The sequence below is a fragment of the Nannospalax galili genome, unplaced genomic scaffold (assembly GCF_000622305.1).
Source record: "Nannospalax galili isolate Female #2095 unplaced genomic scaffold, S.galili_v1.0 scaffold1798, whole genome shotgun sequence".
Lineage (NCBI taxonomy): Eukaryota > Metazoa > Chordata > Mammalia > Rodentia > Spalacidae > Nannospalax > Nannospalax galili.
In genome coordinates this window covers 619,149-638,648 of record NW_008341341.1, presented here as the reverse complement: position 1 = coordinate 638,648, position 19,500 = coordinate 619,149, and the positions used below count along the sequence as shown (strand labels likewise).

The 19,500-nt window shown below is 46.9% G+C and overlaps 1 protein-coding gene across 1 annotated transcript in view; it reads right to left on the bottom strand.

Annotated features, from left to right (window-relative positions):
- Slc9a1 (solute carrier family 9 member A1) overlaps positions 1–11,943 on the bottom strand; it is a 61,943-nt gene extending 50,000 nt beyond the window's left edge. The window contains exon 1 of the mRNA XM_008836778.3: positions 10,808–11,943. Within this exon, the coding sequence (XP_008835000.1) occupies positions 10,808–11,171 (364 nt within the window). The 5' untranslated portion in view covers positions 11,172–11,943. The remainder of the gene's footprint in view (positions 1–10,807) is intronic.
- Between the last annotated feature and the right edge of the window lie 7,557 nt (positions 11,944–19,500).

Genomic DNA, 19,500 nt, shown 5'->3' with positions numbered 1-19,500 from the left:
GAGGATCTGAGTTCAATTCCCAATACCCGTGTTGGGTGGCTAAGAGACACCTGTAATTCCAGCCCCAGGGGATTCAATGCTCTCTTCAGGCTTCCTCAGGCACAAACACACACACACACACACACACACACACAAATTAAAAAAAAAAAAACAGGCTGGTGAGATGCCTCTGTGGTTAAAAGTATTTGCTGCTTTTGCAGAGGACCTGAGTTTGGTTCTCAGCACCCACAGGGTGGGTAACTACCATTTATAACTTCAGCTCTCAGGATTTGACATTCTCTTTCGACCTCTGTGGACACCAGGCATGCATGTAGTGCACATACATGCAGGCAAACATTCATACACATAATGAATAAATAAATATTTTGTTTCGTTTTCGAGACAGAGGCTCCCAATAGCCCCGGCTGGCCTGGAACCCGCTAGGTAGACCAGGCTGGCCTCGATGTCACAGAGATATACCTGCCTCTGCTAGGATCAAAGGCTTGCAACAACATGCCCAGCGAATAAGTAAATCTTTAAAAACAAAAACAAGGTTGGCCTTGGTGGCAAAGGCCTTTAATTCCATTACTCAGAAGCAGAGGCAAGTGTGAGTCTGAGGCCAGCGTGGTCTACACATCAAGCTCAAGGTTAGCCAGGTTATATGGTAGATCCTATAGGGGAAAAAAGAAAAGAAAAAGCTATTGCTATTAATAACGTAATAGTCTGGAACTGGAGCGGAGGTGTTTCAGGCAGTGTTTGTTGATGGTTTGTAGCATGAGTGCATGCATAATACTGAAGGAACATGTGTGTTCAGGAGCAGAACTAGGGCTGCGTAAGGTCGCACAATACAACACAGGGGAGCCCTGGACCAACACCTTGGATTCATTACACATTTGATTCTGAATAATTTTTCATTGTTGTATGTGTGGAAACCTTTTACTGTTGTCAAAATTTTCAAGTTACACAATTGTATTCAGTTACACAACCCCATAGTTCACAAGGCTGTGCTCTTGATCCCCTCTAGACTACTTCCTTTAGAAGTTCCTCTGATCACTTCTCTTTTGGGATCCAGCATCTGCCTGAACCACACAGGCAGATGTGTGTTTTCTCCCTATGTATTGTCTTACTTCTATGGATCAATTTTTTAAATCTTAGAGTCAGAGATGACCATGGACCTGTACGGAGAATTCGAGGCTTTGAAGCCAGGGATCCTTGAGAACCCTGACCTACCCACATAGGATAAAGCTGTGGACTGTCCCCCTGGGTGCTTCACAGTCTGCCTAGGCCTCAACATAGCAGGGGCTCTCCTGGAATGAAAGATTGGCCTTCCAATTGGAAAGCCTCAAGAAAGCCCCCCCCCCTTTTTTTTCTTTTTTGACAGGGTCTTCCTATAGCCCCAGCTGGCCTGGAACTCGCTATGTACATGTAGACCAGGTTGGCCTTGATCTCATAGGGATGCACTTGCCTCTGCCTCCTGAGGATCAAAGGTATGCACCACCAAGACAGCCTTTTACAGTGAAACCAACTGACTGACAGTGAAGGGAAAGCCCAAGAAGGTAAAATGGCACAGGGATGACAGAGCAGGGAACGGCAGAGCTAGGAGCAGCAGCCAGGTCTCAGTCACCAGCCCGGAGTCACAAGTAGTCATGAAAATGAAATCTGCCCTCAACTGAGCATAAACTCACAAATGCATGGACAGTTTCTAAAAACATATACACTAAAACTAACAGCAGTACCATCTGGAGGTGTGGGGTGAGTGAGACTTTTAGTGAGCAGGGAGATTTTTACTTTTTACCTTAATACCCTCCTGGACTGCTATTGGCTTTTGTTGTACTGTTTTCGTTCTGTTTTACCATGAATGTGCTTTATTTTTTTGAATAAAAATAAATCTGCCACAGAAAGGAGATTCTGACCCCAGCCCACCCCCAATCCACATAAAAACAAAAAGAAGCCATAACTAAACCTGTCCAGGTATGACTATAAATTAATGAGATTGCCGGCTTATGTGGTTTATGGCCACTGGTCTCATTAATTCACAGTCACAGTGCAGTTTATGGCTTGAGGAATCTTCTCAGGAGGAGCCTAATTCAATTAGGGCTCTCGGCAGCTCCCCAAGGAAGCTCTGGTATCTCACTTTTACTTACACACACAGAAGGCAGACCAAACAGACCCAGATCTTTCCAAAGACACCCTACCCAGCCCAGAGTGGATGCCCTTTAAGACCCATGCAGACGGAGACAGCAGTGACCACAGCATCACTTAGATACCAGTGAAACCTGAAGCATTACTCTTGAGTGTCACTTTCAGTTCAATTCCCTAGCCTGCCATTCAGCATGGCGCCAAAAAGCCTCTGGACCCCCACCCCCCACCCCCGTCCCAGAGCGAGCAGTCAGCCTGGTTTCCAGTTTGCCCCAATCTCTGTATTGACCCTGTCTCCACAGGAAGTCAGTCATGTGTTCATTCATTCGTTTCCCCAAGTATTTACAGAGCCCTTACCTCACACCAGACACAGATAAGAAAGTTATCCCACAAAGTGCTACAGCACATTTAAAGTCTGTCTAGCAGGTTTTCTGGGTTTTGCTGGAATCCCATCCCCCACACCAAAAAGTAAAGGCAACAGAGAGGGAAGGAGGGAAGAAGGAAAGGGGAAAAAAGGGGAAAGCTAACATACAAAGGCCCTGTCTTCAAAGGGCTTGCATTCGAATTCAGATCCAGTACTAAGTATAGCCTGCTTACTTAATTCCTTTCCTCCCTTCAAACTCCTCCCAGATCCTCCCCTCTCCTCTAACCACCTCAGCCTCAGGGACTGCCTGTTCCCTCTCTACCTGCCTCTTCCAGGTGTTTGCCCAGCCTCCTCAGACAGATCCACACCTTGTCTTGTCTGGTCTCATCCTGAGCAGACCAGAAGCTCCTACAGAGCAGGGCCTAGTTTTAGCTTTATCTTCCTAGTTCTAGGGACTGCTGTAAATGCCTGCTGGCAGATCACAGCTGCTGTGACTCTTCGACCTGGGGTCGGGTTTTTTGGGGGGTTTTTTGGTCTTTTTGAGACAGTGTCTCTCTATAACCCCAGCTGACCTGGAACTCGCTATGTAGACCAGGCTGGCCTCGAACTCACAGAGATCTGCCTGCTTCTGCCTCCCATCGACCTGGGCTCTTTTTAAAAAAATATATTTTATTTATTACTTTTATTTTATGTGTATGCATGTATTGCCTGCATGTAGGTAAGTGCACCCATGTCGTGCAATGCCTGCGGAGGATAGAAGAGGTTGTCGGATCCCCTGGAACTGGAGTTACAGACAGTTGTTAGCTGCCATGTGGGTGCTGGGATTCGAATCCGGGTCTTCTCCAAGAACAGTGTTCTTAACCGCTAAGCCATCTCTCCAGTCCCATCGACCTGGGCTCTTAATTAGCTGCTCTTCTGCCTGGCTGGCCAGCACAAAGACACAGCCTCCTCTAGCTTTACCTGGCTTGCAACAAGAGCTGGGTAGTGTTAGCTGTTAATTATTTTTGGTGAATTTGTGGGCTGTCTCATGCAAAGTTGTGATGTCATCCTTCCTCCTGTGAGTTGGTCTCAAATAGACTCGGTACTATATAGAAGGCCACTCTGGGTTTAAAGGTAAGTGGCCCCCAAGAGCCTGGGAAGGAACTGAAGGCCTCACCCAGAACCTCAGTCAGAACACTAGAGGACATATCTCTGTGGCACTTGCTTGGAAAACCCAGGGAACTCCCAATTTCTGACAACTAGTCAAATAAACAGTCTGGTCAAATAAACACCCAAACCAACTCTGCATGCTGGATGAGCTTTAGGGGGAAGGAAATTAAATCAGCATGATCCAGGAAAGAGGGGCAGCCCACTGATCCAAACCAACCTAAAACTTGGTTCAGTTAAAATTAGATTAGCCCATAAGATTAAAAATACCCACATATAATCACGGGCTGCCTTAAAGTATCAGTTGATGTTTATTGGCATCTAAAGAGACGGTTTGGCCCAGTGTGGTGTGTGCAGACAACCTTGGGGAGACACGTCTGACTCAGACATTTGCAGGGGGAGTGAGAGCTGCAGGAGGAGGCCCACACAGGCAATGGATGACTCAGGAAAAACTCAGGCCCTGGCTTTGCTGAGGCGGGCCTTCTCTGCCTGCATCAGGGGAGTGGGTAGGTGGGGGCGCTGACAGGAGGGAAGGAGACAGGTCCCAGACTGTGTACAGGTTGCCATTCCCAGAGGAAGCCTGGGGTCCCTCAGCTCCAGGTCCCTGCCAGTCCCCATGTTTATGCATGCCACCACCTCCAAATATCGGAGTAGGTCACAGCTTTCCCCAAACTCCAAAAATGATCCTCAGAGAACAGTCAAAACTGTCAACCCTCCCAGTTCAGAATGATTATAAGGAAAAGATTAAATTTCTAAACTCGAAGGGCCCTTGAACTCAATGCATAACACTAAAAAAGAGATTCCAAAGTTGGCCAGAGTTGGATTTCAATCTCAATGTTTATAGCTGTGCAGGTACCTGGCACAGCCTCTAAACTAAGAGTTGAATAAGCAACAATTAAAAAAAAAAAAAAAAGCTAATGTAATTAACAAACATTTAACAAACTATCACAAATCAGGAAATGGGCTCTGAGAGGTTGTGCTTTGCCTAAAGTCACATAGCTAGACGGCAAAGCCCAGAGGCCAGAGCCAGGGGTACAGCTCAGTGGTAGAACACGTGCTTAGCATGGGTGAGGCCCCAGGTTCAATCCCACACCAAAACAAGAGAAATAAAGCTGAGATCAGATGTCAGATCTCTTGCCCTCCCACCCCTTCCGTAATTCACTTCTCTCCTCCTCTCCCTTGGGGGGGGGGGCTCTCCCACATGTTGAGAGAAAAGAGAACAGTCCCCATTCCTGCAAAGGTTTGCTGCTCCACAGACAAGGATAAGGAGGGTTGGAGCCCCCAGTCTACTTCAGCCCTCACACTCCTTCACAGCACAGTATGTTGGAAAGGTGGTTAAAACCTTGTTGCTGAGTGGCCAGAGCTCCAGACTGTCCAGCTCCCACAGGAGGGTCTGGTGCCCTCCCAACAACCATCCAGGTAACAACATTCTTCTCCAGAAGCCCCTTTGGACCTTTACTATAATCCAGCATGTTGGTCAGGCAGGTAAGAAGACAGGACTTTGGGCTAATAGCCTAGGGATTGTGTCCTTTCCCACTTACCTGCTAAGTGACCTCAGGCAGGTCACAGTCCCATGACTCCAATTCTTTAGATGTAAAAGAAGATAAAAATTAAATCTTGTACATATAAGTGCTTTGGAAACAAATTACAGCACTAATAAGAATTATTACTACTGCCTTGCAGGGCTAAAGAAAGTTGTGCCACCTGCTCCCAACACAGAAGCTGCCTCTCAAAGGATCCCATTGGGCCCTGAGGGTAATCAACAGTAGAAGCCCGGTGCATTCCTGCTTAGGGTCACAAGTTCACATTCCATCTGACTAAAGGAAATCCCCCTCAATTGTCAGTCTTCTGATCAACAAGGAAAGAAGCAAACTCTGGTCCACAGTTAAGAGGAGCTGCCGCAGAGGGGTGGCAGGCAGGATCCCTACTAGAAGAAGGAACAGGCTCAGCCCACTGCAGGATCCATGTGCACTCACACAGACTCAGCCGCTCTTAGAGGATAGGCCTGAAGCCAGGCACAGAACACCTAACAGCTTTCTCAGGCAGGAAGAGGGCTCCCACAGTGAGCATATGCCCACTTCCTCAATAGAGTCCTATAGTCCTCGAGTGCAGGTGCAATGGGCTGGACATCATTCAATGTAGGGCCCTGTGCATCTTCAGAGGGCAATGTGAGAGGCAGAAGATGCAGCTGCACCCCTCTAGGAGGCTGCGCCAAGCCACAAACAGAAAATAAATAGCAATTCAGCATCACTGAAGATAACCCCTGAGCTGTTCCCTTAGCTGCACAACAGAGCCTTTATCTCATATAACTTTAGTGGGGATTAAATGAGATTACTTTCATTGTTGTTGTTTTTGAGACAGGGTCTCCCTGTAGCTGCAGCTGGCCTGGAACTTGCTATATAGACCAGGCTGGCCTCAATTTCAGAGATCCACCTACCTCTGCCTCCCGAGTGCTGGGATTATACCACCGCACCTGGCAAATAAGATTTCCCTTACAAACTGCCTGACACTGCTCTGTAGAGACCCAATAAATGGTAATTATTAAACACCCCCACAACTACCACCAGCAGCAGAAATGAAGTCACAGGGCAGAGCAGGCCTAAATGCTAAAGCTATGGAAAAACTGTATAGGGAGAAGGGCTCAGGGGAGAGGGGAAAAGCAACTGCTGCAGGTTGGAGTGGACTAGGAAGACCTCTGAAAAGGTGAGGGTCAGAGTTTGGATCTGGAATGTTCCCAAAGGCCCAGAGTGCTACTATGGGGAGGTTGTAGAATGAGGCCTAAGACAAGGTCTTTAGTCATCAGGGACATGTCCTTGAAGGGGACTGTGGGACCTCAGTCCCCTTCTTGCTCTCTTTCCTTTCCTAGGCATGAGGATGACATGCTGTCTCAACTGTAGGCAAACAATGGGCCTACCACATGGACTGGAGCCTCCAAAACTGTGAGCCAAAATAAACTTTTTCTCTTTATATACATTGTAACAGTTACTTTCAGTATAGTAACAGAAAGCTAGCATAAAGAGAAACTAAAGGGCTCTAAAAGCCATTACAGTGAGCTAGGCACCCCCAAGTAAATCTCATCTCAGTCTTAGAAGGTCAAGACAGTATCTTCACTTCATTAATAAGGCAAGTCAGGGGCTGGAGAGATGGCTCAGCAGTTAAAAGCACTGGTTGCTCTTGCAGAAGACCCAGGTTTGGTTCCCAGACCCACATGGCAGCTAACAACTGTCCATAACTCCAGTCCCAGGGTATCAGACACCCTCTTCTGACCTCCTCAGCCACTGCCTTCCTCCCAAACCTTGGCTGAACTCCCCCACGGCATCCTATTCAGGTGACTGTTTTTCCTAAGAAAAAAAGGGCACTCTTATCTTTTTAAAGCTCATCTGTGTTTCCTGAGATAGCTTCAAGGTGACCTTTAAGCTGTTTTGTCTCTCTTTTTGAGAAGTAGAAGAGCAAGTTCTGGTCTCACTTTTATGAAAAACCAGGCACATGTCTAATTATTTAAGGTGGACCATAATGCCCCTATTTCCCCTATTCACAAACTTGTTCTAAGGAGGAAATAGCAGTATATACCTTGCAAAGAATAAAACCAAAACATCATACGACATAAAGGGACAAAAGAAGCCTTTTTCATCCCTAATCAGGATACCTGCTTTAGAAGATTCTGGGCCTCTGCCAGGAGTTCAGGTCAGGAATATGGGCAAACAACAGAGGTGGTGCTGCCAGTGATGAGCTGGGTTATAAAGAAGTTCTCTCTGGGAAGAAGCACTGCCCTGGGAGTCAGGTGAACTGGGACAAAGCTGAATTCATACAGCAGCCAAACCACAGGGAGGAGTGGAATTGCCCTACCCCAAAGGTTTAAAGATGTTCCCAATTATTTATTTATTTATTTATTTATTTACTTATTTGAGATCTTGGCTCAAACTCCTATCTCAGGCTGGCCTCAAATCCCCTATGTAGCTGAGGATGACCTTGAACTTGATCTTTCTGCCTTGACTCCCAAGTGGGGAGATAACAGGAGATTGAACCCAGGGCCTCATGATTGTTAGGTAAGCACTCTACCAAGTAAGTTACACACCCAGTTCTGGTTCTCCCAATCACTTTAGTCTCCTGCACACTACTAACCCCCCGCCCCAACCAAGGAAAGGCAAGAATACTTGAATACTAGAGAGAGAAATAGAAGAGAGAAGGAAGTGATTTGCCTGAGGTCACCCCCCCAATCCTGTGTTCCCTCATCCCTGTCCCAAAGACATCTATTACTCTACAACATTGACTCTTGACCTGTCCCTCCCTTATAGGTCTCCACAAGGATCTCCTTAAGACTCCAGCTCACAATTAGGAAGGACACAGAACATTTCATTCTTCAAGGAGGGGTATGTTGCAAGGCAAGCAGCTGCCACAGCTGACAGAATGAGGACTACACCAAAACTCCTACCCACTCTAGGATGCTGAGAAAATAAAATTGCCAGGTTCTTGGATATCTGACAGTACAGAGATATCATTGCCTCAGCCCTACCGCTGGCACCATCTGCACTTCCCAAAGTCAGCTCAGGAGAAAGAAGAAAGTCAGCAGGACACACCCTTAATCGGGTGGCAGCCTAGGGTTAAGGAGTTTGTGATGCTCCAGTCTTGCCTTCAGTGGCTAAATTACAGAGGCAGCTGCTGCTCACCAAGTGCTCCCTGTATGAAGTCAACCTATATGCATTAATTGACATCATCACCACATCACTAGCACTGTAGCTAGATCCTATTTACCCTCACCCTCCATACACACACTCTTGTGGTACTGGGGATAGAGCCTGGGACCTTGTACATGCTAGGTAAGTTCTTGACCACTGAGTTCTACCCCAGCCCTTATTTCTCATTTTATGATAAAGAAACTGAGACTCAGATAATGGAAACAACAGTAGATGCATTCTACACTGCACCCTCACATCTAACCTTAATTCTACATGGGAAGGTGAAGGGGGACAATGGGTTCCCACTGTTGCCGTCTGAACAGGACCCTGGAGGGCGTTTGTCCACTTAGGATGGCCAGGTGCCAAGGCTTCTGTTTTCAGAAGCACAAAAAATGGCTTTGCAAGTCAGATACAAAGGCTTTTGGGACTACGAAGGAGATCATATTCAGCTTTCCCATTTTTGGATCGCAAAACTGAGGCCCAAAGCTGAGTAGCTTTGCCAGGGTTTCCATAGTTAAGAGAAACCGTAGAAATGTCAGACCCACTGCTGGCTAAGGAGGCATGACTAGTCAAGGTCACAGAGGTAGGAGGGATGGAAACTCAGTTTCCTGACTGCTATTCTCGACACCACACCATCTCTGCAGTCCAGCCTAGGGTCCCAGGCCCAGCACTCGATGGTGACAAAGCAGGTCAGGCCCAGCCCAATACCATTAGGTCAAGAGCTATCAGACCTACAGTTAGAAAGTTTGGACTTCCTCCCAGGGTGAGGTCTTCATGGTGATGCTATTATCTCACCAGCAGACACCGAGACCTGCAGCCAACCCCTACCACTGGAACATGAGGGAGCTGAAGGCAGGTGACAATTTGCAAACAGGACTTGTGAAGTCTCTTCCTTGTCTCACACACACAAATGATGTATCATGGTCATTTCAGGTTCTTACAACAAATACAGACACAAGGTTTCATAATTCAATTGATTTGATCAAAGAACAATTCAGATTCTCATTTCCCAAGTGAGAAAGACCTTCAGGAAAAGGCCCCAGCTGTTCAAGGTCATGCATCTATGTGAGAATCAGTACACATAGTTCCCCTTGCCTGGTTCCTTGATTTTTTTTCCCAGGAACCTAGCACCATCAGGGTATAGGTGCTAATGGCACAGCTCCATGGCCTAGCTCTACCTACCACTGTGACCAGCACCAAAGTCCTGCACCAGGAAGCCAGCTCCTGGATCTATCAAAACAGAGGCACCAGTTAGTTCCTGCAGTATGCCCCAGGGCCTGCCTCACACCAGCCCAGATCAACACTCAGCTCCCGTGTGTCCTTGGGAAAGCTACAAGGCTTCCTGCCAAGAGTCTCCAACTCCCCAAAACCCAAGCCAAGAGGGGAGCAGAGTTCCAGTACCTTGTGCTTTCCATAGCTAGCTGAGGGTGGACAGAAAAACTAAAGGCCACTTGCAAAGCTCCCTGGACACCACTTCCAGGGACCTGCCACTTGCAAAGGTCTCTGGACACCACTTCTAGGGACTTCTGGGCTATGTAGGCACTGGTAAACTCCACCAATCACCCAGCAGAACAGGGTGCTGAGGCTAGACAGGGAGCCCAACCCTTGGGGACGGAACAGCCTTTTCATTTCCCTCTCCCAAAAAGAACATTTTAAAATCTCTTCAGACCCAGCCCTTCTCCCTGTAGCTCTCCTTCAATGAACAGCTCTGGTTAGCCCAGACAGCTAGCTCCTTGAGATGCAACACAACTGGGTGCCAACCTGGAGTAAGGTGGGGTCAGACCAAGCCTCAACCTCCTCCAACCTTCTGCTACCCCCAAAACAGCCTTCAGAAATTCCCATAAACTGGATAATGGGTGGCATTCCTGGGCCGGAAACTGACTCAGGTTTCTGGCCAGTCTGGGCAAGTGAAGTTGACAGATAACACTCTAAAGATGAAAGGAAATGAGATTATGGTGATCCTTCATGCTCCACTACACTCATAAGTCTCCCGTACCCAGTCCCCTACTATATGCAGACTCCTCAGACAGGTCAAGTCTTGGAACAGCCTCCCAGAAGAAGGCAATAAATTGCACCGACAACTGTTGACAGAGCAGAAAGTGCCACTTGCTAGAAGATTTTCTTCTCTTACACATGGCTAGGTGCCTGGCTGCCCTCTAGGACCAAGCCATCAAGCCATAGGAGACCTGCCAAACCTGGATGCTTTACTGAAGATGCCTAGTATTAGAAGCATCCCATCCTTGAATCCTGCGCTCTCTCTCTCTCTCTCTCTCTCTCTCTCTCTCTCTCTCTCTCTCTCTTTCTCTCTCCCATGCATGATGTGGGCTACAAACTTGGGAGGTCTCAGATCACAGAGGCCACAGAGCTGCAAGATATAAGATGCCTACCTTATAGAAGTCCACTCAGATCCTGAGCAACCTCAAATGGTGAGAGATGAGGCAAGAAGCTCACCTATCTGGTGGGGCGGCAGCAGCAACAGCTGTCGCCAGCACCTGGGACTTACCTATCTTCATGAGGCAGGCCAGCAGGATCCAGAGGGAGATCTCAAAGGGAGTGCGCACATGGATGTAGTCAATGCCCAGGACTGGAAAGGCCTTTCGAGGCGGCTTAATGCCATTTTCAAGGATGGCATTGTTATTACGATGGTCCCCTGGATGCTGGAAAGGCTCTGATGGAGCAGTGGTGACATCCCCAATTGAGCGTTCCCGTGGTGGTTCAGAACCTCGGATGGTGCTGGCAGTAGGGCTGGGCTGGAGGCCATGGCTCCTCAGAACAGGTAGCAGCCCCACCAAGGCAACCACCACAAGCAAGGAGGGAAAGATGCGAGGTGGAGAAAGTCCCCAGATGCAGGACCACCGAGGCATCATGCCGCTCTCTTGGCCTTGGAGACCTCAACCCTTAGCAAAGTAAGAGTGAGACCTGGAACATAGGTAGCAAGAATTCTGCAGGTGGAGTGAGATTGGAGCAGTCTCTAAGAAAAGTTCATGCTTTAGAGAGGTACTTTCGTCTTCTGGAGATGAAGGAGAGCTACCTAGGGCCACAATGGTTAAGTCCAAACTGGGGAAGAGGGCCAAGGACCTAGGAGGAACCTTGGAGGAAAACCAAAAGGAACTCCAGGCTGGAAGAAGGGAACCCGGGAAACTGCGTCCTAAAGGGAGAGGAAGAGGCAGGATGGGCTGGACCACAGGCAACGGAAAGGAAGAGGGAATGATGGAACCTCTGGCTGAGGAATGTCACTGGGGTGCTGGGACTCGGCTAAGGGAAAGGGTAAAGGAGCCTGTGCTAAAGGAAGGAGACCAGAAAGGGGTGAAGACCCACACCAGGAAAAGGAGAGAGGAGGCTGGAAGCCCAGACTGCGAGCAAGGAGCGAAGCGGGAAGGAGGCTGGAGCTTCCCCACCCGGAAGGCCGGGGTCCAGGCGCACCGGGCTGGGATTCCGGGGAAATGGAGGGAGACGGAAGACGGAGGTAGACGGCCCGGCGGGAAGGCGCCTCGGCACAGGCTGCGGGGGCTCGCAGGGCGCCAGCAGCAACACACCCCTCCTCCGGCCCCCGGCGCAGTACCGCGATTTACCGCGGCCCAGCGGCAGCTCCTTCACGGCCAGCTCCAGCTCCAGCCGCAGCCAGGCCCTGGCCCCCGCAGCAGCGGACTGATGCCTCGCTGAGTCCGGCGCTGCCATTTATAGGTACCAACGAGTAGCCGGCGCCGAGGGCTAGAGAGACCTGTCAGCGCCCGCGCAGTGCAGCGGCCCCTGTCGCCGAGAGAAGGAAGTATCCCGTAAGAGGAAGTGGAGCGGAGATGGGGGGGCGGGGTCCTGACTGTACAGCCTAACTCGAATAAAATACTGTACTATTTACAAATCAGTTTCACACCCACATCTGCCACCACATGAAGCCTTGAAGGTAAATCTGGGAAGGATATAGTATTACCTTATGTTTTAGTTATCATGTGACCTTGAGCAAGTTACTTAATCTCTATTTTACAGCTTTCTCAACTGTAAAGTGGGGATAATAGTACCTATATCAGAGGGATAACATGATTACTAAGTGAGATCATCTATGTCAATGTTCAGCATGAAAGGGGTGGGAACATAGTTCAATAATTGGGTGCTTGCTCAGCATGTGCAAAGCCCTGCTTTCAATGCCCAGTGCCCCAAATCAATTTAACAAATATGACTAAAGAATGAATTCAGGGAGTGTTTGTGCTGAGGACTTTGTGAGAGCAAATCTGGTCCAGCTGGTGTGTTGTTGGCACATGTTGGCATTCCTTGATATGGCACCACCACGCTAGTCTTCAAACATAGTTCTCCCTGTGTTTCTGCTTCTAGGTCCAAATTTCCTTAATAAGGACGCCAGTCAAATTGGATTAGGAATCTAATGACTTTACCCTAACTTGATCAACTTCAGAAATCCAGTCTAAGCCCTATGTGGTGGCTCATGCCTGGCACTTGGGAGGTCAAAGAAAAAAGAATTTCAAATTCAAAGTCAGTGTGTGCAACATAGTGAGTTCCAGACCAGGCTGGGCTACATAGAGAGACCCTATCTCTAACAGACAAGAGAGGTCCCTTATCCAAATAGAGCCACATTCATGGGCACTGAGAGGGTGGGCAGGAATAAGATTTCAAGTTCTGGGTAGGGGCATGGTGGCACACGCCTTTAATCCCAGCACTCAGGAGGCAGAGGCAGGTGGATCTCTGTGAGTTCAAGGCCAGCCTGGGCTACATAGTGAGTTCCAGGACAGCTGGGGCTACAGCGAGACCCTGTCTCAAAAAGACCAAAAAAAAAAAAAAAAAAAAAATTTAAAGCCCTTTAAAAAAAACTGGTTCCACAACAAAAAGAAAGGAAACCGAAAAAAAAAAAAAAAAAAAAAAACGGGGTGTGTTTTTTGAGACCTGTTCTTACTATGTAGCCCAGCCTGGCCTCAAATTTGTGGCAATCCTCCTGCCCCTGCCTCCTGTGTCCTGGGATTACTGGTGTGCACCACCACACCCAGCTAAAGCTGAAATTTGAACCTATGATGATTGGAATTACAAAGTTCAAGAAATTATGGCGGAATGGTGCAATCATTGGAAAACTTTTTTATTTTCTAAGTGGCAGGAATTGAACGAAGGACCCTGCTTATATTAGGCAAGCACATCTGAGCCCAGACTGAGAATTGGTGAAATCACTGAGACACTGTCAAGTTTTGTAACCTCAAAAGTCGAGTAGACTAGCTTAAGGTGATCTTAGAGGGTTTCATTTCAGTGTCACAAATCCTTTCTGGACTTTTTGTTTACTGAGACAGAGTCTCCTTGTAGCCCCAGCTGACCTGGAACTCACTATGTAGACCAGGCTGGCCTCAGTCTCAGAAATCCTCCTGCCTCTGCCTCCTTCTGGTTCTTTTTTGGACCTCTTGACAAGGTCCGGGCTCTGGCAATACAGTCATAAGACATGGGGTGGGAGGAGGGGGTAGTGATTGGAATGAGGCACAAAGTGGGCTTCTGAGTCCTGCTAAAGTCCTGTCATATTCCTTTCCTGGGTAGTAGTTACCAACGTTACCCAAAGGCAGTTATTTTGTGGTTTCTCACTAAACACTGTGTAGTTTGTGCACTTTCCTGTAGGTATGCAATCCTTCCACAAAAAGATACTTTAAAATAAGAGTGTGATATGACAACTGAGTGTGAAAGCATTAAATGGACCTCTCTGTATCTCACATTTTCCATGGGGAGATATCACACACACACACACACACACACACACACACACACACACACACACAGAGCCAAAGAACCCTTTACTGGGAACAGATGAAGAAAGAACATGAACTCTGGGGCTGGAGAGATGGCTCAGTAGTTAAGAACACTGGCTGTTCTTGTAGAAGACCTGGGTTCAAATTCCAACACCCACATGGCAGCTAACAACCCTTTGTAACTCCAGTTCCAGGAGATCCAACACCCTCTTCTGTCCTGCGAGGGCACTGCATGACATGGGTGCACTTACACACATGTAGGCATAACACACATAAAATTAAAATTTTTTTAATTGAAAAAAAAAGACCATGAGCTCTCTAATGGAGGGAAACAGAGAGGAGCAGCATTTTGATCAAGGATAAGAATTGGCTGGGCCTGGTGTCTAATAATGGCTTAGACTGGTAATCCCAACTTCTTAGGAGATTGAGTCAGTAGGAACACAAGTCCAAAGCCTGTCAGGACTACAGGGTGAGCTTAAGGATAACTAGGCAACTTAGTGAGACCATGTCTCAAAATTAAAACATGTTAAAAAGGGCTGGAGGTATAGCTCAATGGTGGAGTGCTTGCCTAGTACTAAGAACAAAAAGAGGAAAAAAAAATAAGGAAAAGGGTCAGAATCAATAACATCTCACAATTGTTCATTTGTTGAGAACTCAAAAACTCTGTGTGTGCTTATCAATGGTCAAAGTCCTGCTGTATAGGAAGAGTCAGTGTACAGCAGTGATGATTCTTATTCTGTTCTACAGATGAACCAAGGCTTAGATTCTTGAAGCCAGTTGCCCAAGATGACAGAACTATGAGGAAGCAGCTCAAAGATTTAATTTAAGTCAGGCTCCTGTCACCTGAGTCCAGTGCACTTTCCAAACATCACAGGTTCAGGTTCAGTGTAGATTAATAAAGAAAAGAGAGAAAGGCTGGGGATAGTGAGGCACTTTCCCACACTTGCCCTGGGGCCAGAACCTGAGACCTGTGGACCTTTCCACTCCAGAGGGCCCTAGTCATTGACGCATTCATCCTCCTTTCTTGCCTCTCTCTCTCTGAGTGATAGACCAAGAGTGGCAGATCCCAGGAGGACCAGGAAATGCCACCTCTAAGATTCTTCACCACATGGAGAAGGTTATAGAAACATGAAAATAGCAGGAAATAATCATAGGAAAGCTTGTGGCTAAGACCCAGCCCCACAGGAGACATGAGGGACTGCCCAACTTAGATGACCCTGTCTCACCACCACTCACTAGTGCGAAAACCTTGAGTAAGTGTTCTTTGTTCCAAGTTTCTTCCTCCGGAATGCAGGGCAGCAGTAGGATAAACCCCATGGTGCTGTAATCAATGTATTAACCAATGTACACAAAGCTTTAGCGCAGCAGCCTGTAGGTACCGCCTATATTTGCCATTATTATCTTTTCTCCCATATGCCTTGGGGTCTTGAATGTAGATGTGCTGGATAGCTTTAGTGTCAACTTGACACACCTGGGTTGAGGGAGCCTCAATTGGGGAATTGCCTCTATTGGACTGGCCTGTGGCCAAGTCTGAAGGGTATCTTCTTGATGCGTGATGTGGGAGGGCCCAGCCCACTGTGGGTGGTGCCACCCCTGGGCAGGTGGGCCTGTGTTGCATAAGAAAGCAGGCTGAGCAGGGGCCAAGAGAGCAAATCAGTAGGCCGCGTTCCTCCATGGCCTGTGCTCTAGCTCCTGCCTCCAGGTTCCTGCCCTGGGTTCCTATCTTGGGCTCCCTGATGAACTGCAACCACATATGGCTTTGTTTGATTTTTTTAAGTAATTAATCATTTATTTTTATTTTATGTGCAATGCCCGTAGATGTCAGAAGAGGCCATTGGATCCCCTTGAACTGGAGTTACAGATGGTTGTTAGCCACCACATGGGTGCTGGGAACAGAACCCAGGTCTCCGGGAAAGCAGTACATGCTCTTAACTGCTGAGCTGTCTCTTCAGCCTCTCTGTTTGATTTGTTGTTGTTGTTGAGATAGGGTCTGCATAGGTAGCTCAGGCTAACATTAAACTCCTAATCCTCCTGCCTCAGACTTCTTAGTGTTAATGTTACAGGCACTTCCTGGAAAATAGAGACTTTGATATAAAGACCCCAAGAATTTACACATACCGTCACAGAGACACAAGAAGACCCTTGCACTGATGAGAGTGGTCCCACCCTTAGACACCTATCTCAGGCTATGAATCAAATACTTCTTTTTTCAATATTTAATCAATTTATTTATTGTTGTATGAGTGTATTGCCTGCATGTATGTGAGTGCACCCATGTCATGCAACGCAGAGATCAGAAGAGGGTATCAGATTCCCTGGAACTGGAGTTAGAGATGGTTGTTAGCCACCATATGGGTACTGGAAATTGAACCTGGGTCTTCTGTAAGAGCAGCCAGTGCTCTTAATCACTGAGCCAATATTTTTAGTACTTCTAATCACTGAGCCAATACTTCACTGAATCTAATACTTCTAAATAAGTAATATTGGTGTCTTGTTGTAACTTTTATCTTGCTGGGCATGCTGGGATTAAAGGTGTGGACTGGGATTCACATCTTTAATCCCAGCTCTCCGGAGGCAGAGGCAGTAGGATCTCCTTGAGATCAACACCACTGGGAGACCCTGTCTCAAAAAGACCAAAAACAGAGCTTTATCTTGTTAAAGATAACTAGGTAAAATATACTGTAGACTGGGGATGGTTACCTAGTTACCTAACTTGTACAAGATCCTGGGTTCAATCCTGCCACCTCAAAAACATAAAGTAAACTACAATATTTGTGAACTTTTTTTGCAAAACTTCACTTCTTACCATTCCAGGCCCACATTGCTCTTGACTCAGAGAGGAAATATCTGCAGACCCTTCCTGTGAACACTAGGTGCTATCTCTCCCTGCTTAGGTCACGTCTGCTCCCAAACCGCTCACTGAATCCTTTCATTAAAAGTGCTAGGAATTTTATGGAATTGTAATGGCTATGACCTCACCATGTACATGTGTAATAATGTATGGTTCTGGCAAATTTGATCCACTCAGCCACTATGCATTGTGGTAAAGTCATATTTTACTTCTGTCTCTGAATTTTATATTTTATATATATATATAATGTGTATATCACATGAGTAGTGTCACATTATCTGTCTTTTAAGGTTATCACAAGGATTAAATGACCAAGGACATAGTAGCATATACCTGTAATCCCAGCAGTTGGAGGGCTAAGTAAGGTAGGAGGGCTGCCATGGGTTTGAGGTTAGTCTGGGCTGCATTGTGAGTGCCAGGCCACCCAGGGCTGCCTAGAAATACCCTGTCTCAAAAAAAACAACAAACCCCCAAATCCAAAAATCAAGGAACTGGAGAGATGGCTCAGCATTAAGAGCACTTGCTGCTCTTCTAAAGGACCCAAGTTTGGGTCCCAACACCCACAGTAGACATCTCACAATCACCTATAACTCCAGTTCCAGGGGTTTCAATGTCCTTTTCTAGACTCCATGGTCCCTCACACACAAGTAGCATACACTCACACAGAAATACACACACGCACATAAATAAAAATAATAAATTTTCCAAAAGTAAATATTTGTTTTTGTTTTTGTTTTTGAGACAGGGTCTCCTCTCCCTGGAGCTCCAGCTGGCCTGGAACTTGCTAGTTTTTGCTGACCAAAAAAGTAAACCTTAAAAATAAAGTCAATGTAGATGGGTATGGTGACACATGCCTATAATACCAGTCTTTGGACCAGCCTGGTCTACATAGCAAGTTCCAGGCTAGCTGGAGCTACAGGGAGACCCTGTCTCAAAAAGACAAAAAAAAAAAAAAAAAAAAAATCCCAGTCTCTGGGAGTTGGGAAGGAAGATTACTATGAGATTTAGGCCAACCCAGCCTACAAAATGAGACCCTGTCTCAAAAAGCAAGTGTAAAGCAATGCCTGGCATGTAGCTGGCAATCAGTCACCAAGCTTGTTTCCTACTTTCTTTATCATAACATCACAGGTCCTCAAAGCTGGGTGTGGTGATGCACACAGGTGGGTACCTGTGAGTTTGAAGCCAGCCTGATTTACATAGCGAGTTCCAGGTCAGCTGGGGCTACAGGGAGACCCTATTTCAATAAGACCAAAACAAAAACAAACAGCAACAACAACAACAAACCCCACAGGTTCTCAAGGCCTTTCTTCAATCTCCCCTTCATACATTCTTCAACCACAGCACCACTGTGCTATTCTTCAACTACCACCGGTGCCTCAGGACCTTAGCATTTGCTATTTCTTCTGCATAGAACTGCCCTTTACACTGCCACTCAGCTCATGGCCTTACTTCCCTTTAGTCACTCCATAAACCGCCCTTTGCAATGTGGCCTACTATGCGGTCATCCCATTTACTAGTGATGGCCCTATTGTGGGTGGCCATCTCCAAGGCCCCATTCCTTGCTTTGCTCCTTTTCTCCCCTATGGCCCTTTTCATTTGCTTACATATGACATAATTTGACCATTTATTATCCTATTTATTGCTGCCTCCTCCTGCAGGAAGGCAGGGGCTATGTCTGTTTCAGCCACCAAGCTTTCCCACCACCTAAAACCATGCCTGGTACACATAGGTGCTAAATAAGTGCTCCTTGAGTGACTGAATCATCCCAAGAGATTCTTTGCACAAGAGAAAACCAAGCCCCAAGAGGTGGCAGGTGTGGATCCAGGCCAGCCTGACCCTGAAATATTAGAGTTTCCCACTTTCCAAGCTCTTAGGCATCACAAAAATAGTGTGCACTCCCTGGCCAACTGGTAGAGAGTTTGGAGCATGGTAAGGATGGAAGATTCAGTGAGTTTTTAAGTCACTTAGTCATTGTTTAGTGAGCTCCTGCTATATGCAACGTCCTGTGCTTCCTGCAGTAGGAATCAGTCATGGATCTTGTTACCCCCATTCTAGCACACTTGATTGCCTAATGTCTACTCGCTGACTATCCCCCAGTACCTCCTTCTCTGCAGGTATAAAAATCCAACCTACGGTCAAACATAGTAGTACATATCCGAAATTCCAGCACTCAGAAGGCAGAAGCAAGACTATGGCGTTCAAGGCCAATCTGGGCTATCTAGTGAGTTCCAGGCCACCCTGTACTACATGGAAAGATCTTGACTTAAAATAAAACCAGAATCAGCTGTGATGGTGCATACCTGTAATTCCAGTGCTTCGAAAGGAGAGGCAGGAGGATCACTATAAGTTTGAGGACAGCCTAGTCTACGTAGCAAGTTCCAAGGCTACATAGGGAGACCCTGTCTCAAAAAATAAAACAAAGGCTGACAAGATGGTTCAGCACATAAAGGCTCTTGCCACCAAGTCTGATAACCTGAGTTTGATTTCTCTGGATTCTCATGACGGAAAGAGAGAACTCATATAAATTGTTCTCTGACCTGGGCATACATGTACCCCCCTCTACTCAAATAAATAAAATGTAACAAAAGTGTTTTTAATTTTATTGATTTTATTTTATCT